This window comes from Austrofundulus limnaeus, unplaced genomic scaffold (assembly GCF_001266775.1).
Source record: "Austrofundulus limnaeus strain Quisiro unplaced genomic scaffold, Austrofundulus_limnaeus-1.0 Scaffold2066, whole genome shotgun sequence".
NCBI lineage: Eukaryota > Metazoa > Chordata > Actinopteri > Cyprinodontiformes > Rivulidae > Austrofundulus > Austrofundulus limnaeus.
The window spans coordinates 11,255-14,224 of record NW_013954468.1 but is presented as its reverse complement, the minus strand read 5'-3'; the positions used below and the strand labels follow the sequence as shown (position 1 = coordinate 14,224).

Sequence of the window (2,970 nt, the reverse complement as noted above, 5' to 3'; positions counted from 1 at the left end):
GGTCAGAGACACCTGTCGGTGGGTCAGAGACACCTGTCGGTGGGTCACAGACACCTGTCTGTGACCCACCGACCCGTCTGTGGGTCACAGACAGGTGTCTGTGACCCACAGACGGGTGTCTCTGACCCACTTTCATTTTCCTTTCTAAGTAAACCAAACAAGTATGTAAATATCTTCATATGGTACATAGAGTGTACTTATGAAGAACCTGCACCACAGACACCTGTCTGTGGGTCACAGACACCTGTCTGTGGGTCAGAGACACTTGTCAGTGGGTCAGAGACACCTGTCTGTGTGTCAGAGACACCTGTCTGTGTGTCAGAGACACCTGTGTTTGTGTCAGAGACACCTGTCTGTGTGTCAGAGACACCTGTCGGTGTGTCAGAGACACCTGTCGGTGGGTCAGAGACACCTGTCGGTGGGTCAGAGACACCTGTCGGTGGGTCAGAGACACCTGTCGGTGGGTCACAGACACCTGTCGGTGGGTCACAGACACCTGTCGGTGGGTCACAGACACCTGTCGGTGGGTCACAGACACCTGTCTGTGGTGCAGGTTCTTCATAAGTACACTCTATGTACCATATGAAGATATTTACATACTTGTTTGGTTTACTTAGAAAGGAAAATGAAAGTRGGAATAAATTTATAAAATTTGATATTTGATCTTTTTATTGATTTTGACTGTATTTTGTATATTTCTCTCCAAACCTGCTCCAGTTTATGAACTAAACACTTGTTTAGTTCTGTTYTCCTCTAGTGTAAATAAACAAATTCCTGTGAAAGTAGATGAAATGTCAAACTGCCCATCCACAGAGGGTAATTTACCTGGAAGTGATCCAGCATCTGCTTCCATGACAACACTAAAAGAGCCTCTTTACGATTCTTTTTGGGAATTTCTGAGTAGAGTATGGAGTTCTCTCTGCTTCCATAGGGCATTCCTGGTTAGAAAAAAAGAAAAGTAAAGTAAAGTAGAGACTGACTGAAAAACACTGAGCGTTACATCAGGAGAGAAACATTTTATTCAAGATGGCAGCCAAACATAGAAAGCAGACACTAAGGGTCTTTCAGTGGCTTCTCCCTCGTCCTATCCTCTACACACTACACTCACTGTGAAGCCCCCTGAGTAGGGAGAGGGCGAGGGAGGAGCCACTGATTGGGAAACATATGAGTGTTAACTAATGCAGTACTAGCATTGTTATATGACAGCTCATTCTGAGACTGATGCGTGTTTGATTATTTGTTGTTTATTTATTTAATAAAAGATAGTGCATACTACAGAAAATGCTAGAATTAGCCATGGAGGSTAGTTTTCATCTATAGTCCCTTRTTGGTGAGTGTTCTGTCCTCCTCCAAGCATTCAGAAAAAACACCAAGGCAGAAAGGTGAGTAACATGAGCCCACCTCTGATGGCCCCCTGAGCCGTGAGCAGAGGTGGTATCAGAGCTGGGACAGAGCCCAGCAGACCCACTTGTGAAAAAGTAACCTGTGGTTCCACGCTCAGAATAANGCAGGTGGACAGGTGCAGCTGCTGCAGGTGGACAGGTGCAGCTGCAGCAGGTGGACAGGTGCAGCTGCTGCAGGTGGACAGGTGCAGCTGCTGCAGGTGGACAGGTGCAGCTGCTGCAGGTGGACAGGTGCAGCTGCAGCAGGTGGACAGGTGCAGCTGCTGCAGGTGGACAGGTGCAGCTGCAGCAGGTGGACAGGTGCAGCTGCTGCAGTCAAACTGCCTCTCAGCCCTCGCTTTAAAACCAGTCAGCTGATCTGTTGTGGGTTTTTTTGTGCTCGTGAACACATGGTGTTACGGTGGAAATGCTGTGAGGTGCTTTTAGAAATATAATATATATAAAATACGACGTAATCCTCGGTGGAAAATAGTCCAGGAAATGCTGAGGGCTTTCCTGGGAGGTGTTCACCTGAGCTGAGGGAAACTGACCCCCCACCCACAGAGAAATGAAAAAAGGCAGTGTGTACCCGCCCTGCTCTGTTCTGATTGGGTAAAACTTTGACTGTGGTTCTCTTTATTGGGTGAAAAAGCTGTCAGTTTTATCCCTAGACACCTTTAACAAGTTTTTCCTCCCGTTAATTTTTACAATGAACACCGACGGAGGAAAACTTAGGTCTTTTTTTCTTGGCTGTCCACTGGACAACCAGGAGGCAGGATCTGCCTGTCCGAAACAAAAATAGTTGTCTCGGACCTGAACAATGGTTGTGTCAGCCCCTGTTTTATGTTAATAAATAAAATAAAATAAAATAAAAAAATACTTCATTCCAAAGGTGTGGAGGCTTTCATGTAGCCGTGGCGGTACGCCATGATCAATGACATGTAGGGGAAACCCTGGTCCATCTACAGAAACATGAGACCTGTACGACAGAGGAACTGAACTCCTCTTTAGGAAAAAAGGACGATGGAGTTTGTAAACAGGTAATAACAAGTTTAGGTCCATAAAATATATTTTATTTAGTCGTCAGTTCATTATGTCCGAATTGATGCTGCTGGTAAATGTATGTGGTACAGCTGCAGCTGAGAAAACTGGTTAAATATGTCGCTTCAGTAACACCTGTCTGTGTGTCAGAGACACCTGTCTGTGTGTCAGAGACACCTGTCTGTGTGTCAGAGACCTGTCTGTGTGTCAGAGACACCTGTCTGTGTGTCAGAGACACCTGTCTGTGGGTCAGAGACACCTGTCTGTGTGTCAGAGACACCAGTCTGTGGGTCAGAGACACCTGTCTGTGTGTCAGAGACACCAGTCTGTGGGTCAGAGACACCTGTCTGTGTGTCAGAGACACCTGTCTGTGTGTCAGAGACCTGTCTGTGTGTCAGAGACCTGTCTGTGTGTCAGAGACACCAGTCTGTGGGTCAGAGACACCAGTCTGTGGGTCAGAGACACCTGTCTGTGGGTCAGAGACCTGTCTGTGTGTCAGAGACACCTGTCTGTGTGTCAGAGACACCTGTCTGTGTGTCAGAGACAC

The 2,970-nt window shown here is 46.8% G+C and overlaps 1 protein-coding gene across 1 annotated transcript in view; it reads right to left on the bottom strand.

The window, feature by feature from the left end:
* The window catches only part of LOC106536985 (dipeptidyl peptidase 9), a gene marked incomplete at its 3' end in the record, with an annotated part of 33,153 nt that overhangs the window by 26,231 nt on the left and 3,952 nt on the right, over positions 1-2,970 (bottom strand). The window contains 1 exon segment of the mRNA XM_014034350.1: positions 826-938. Within this exon segment, the coding sequence (XP_013889804.1) occupies positions 826-938 (113 nt within the window).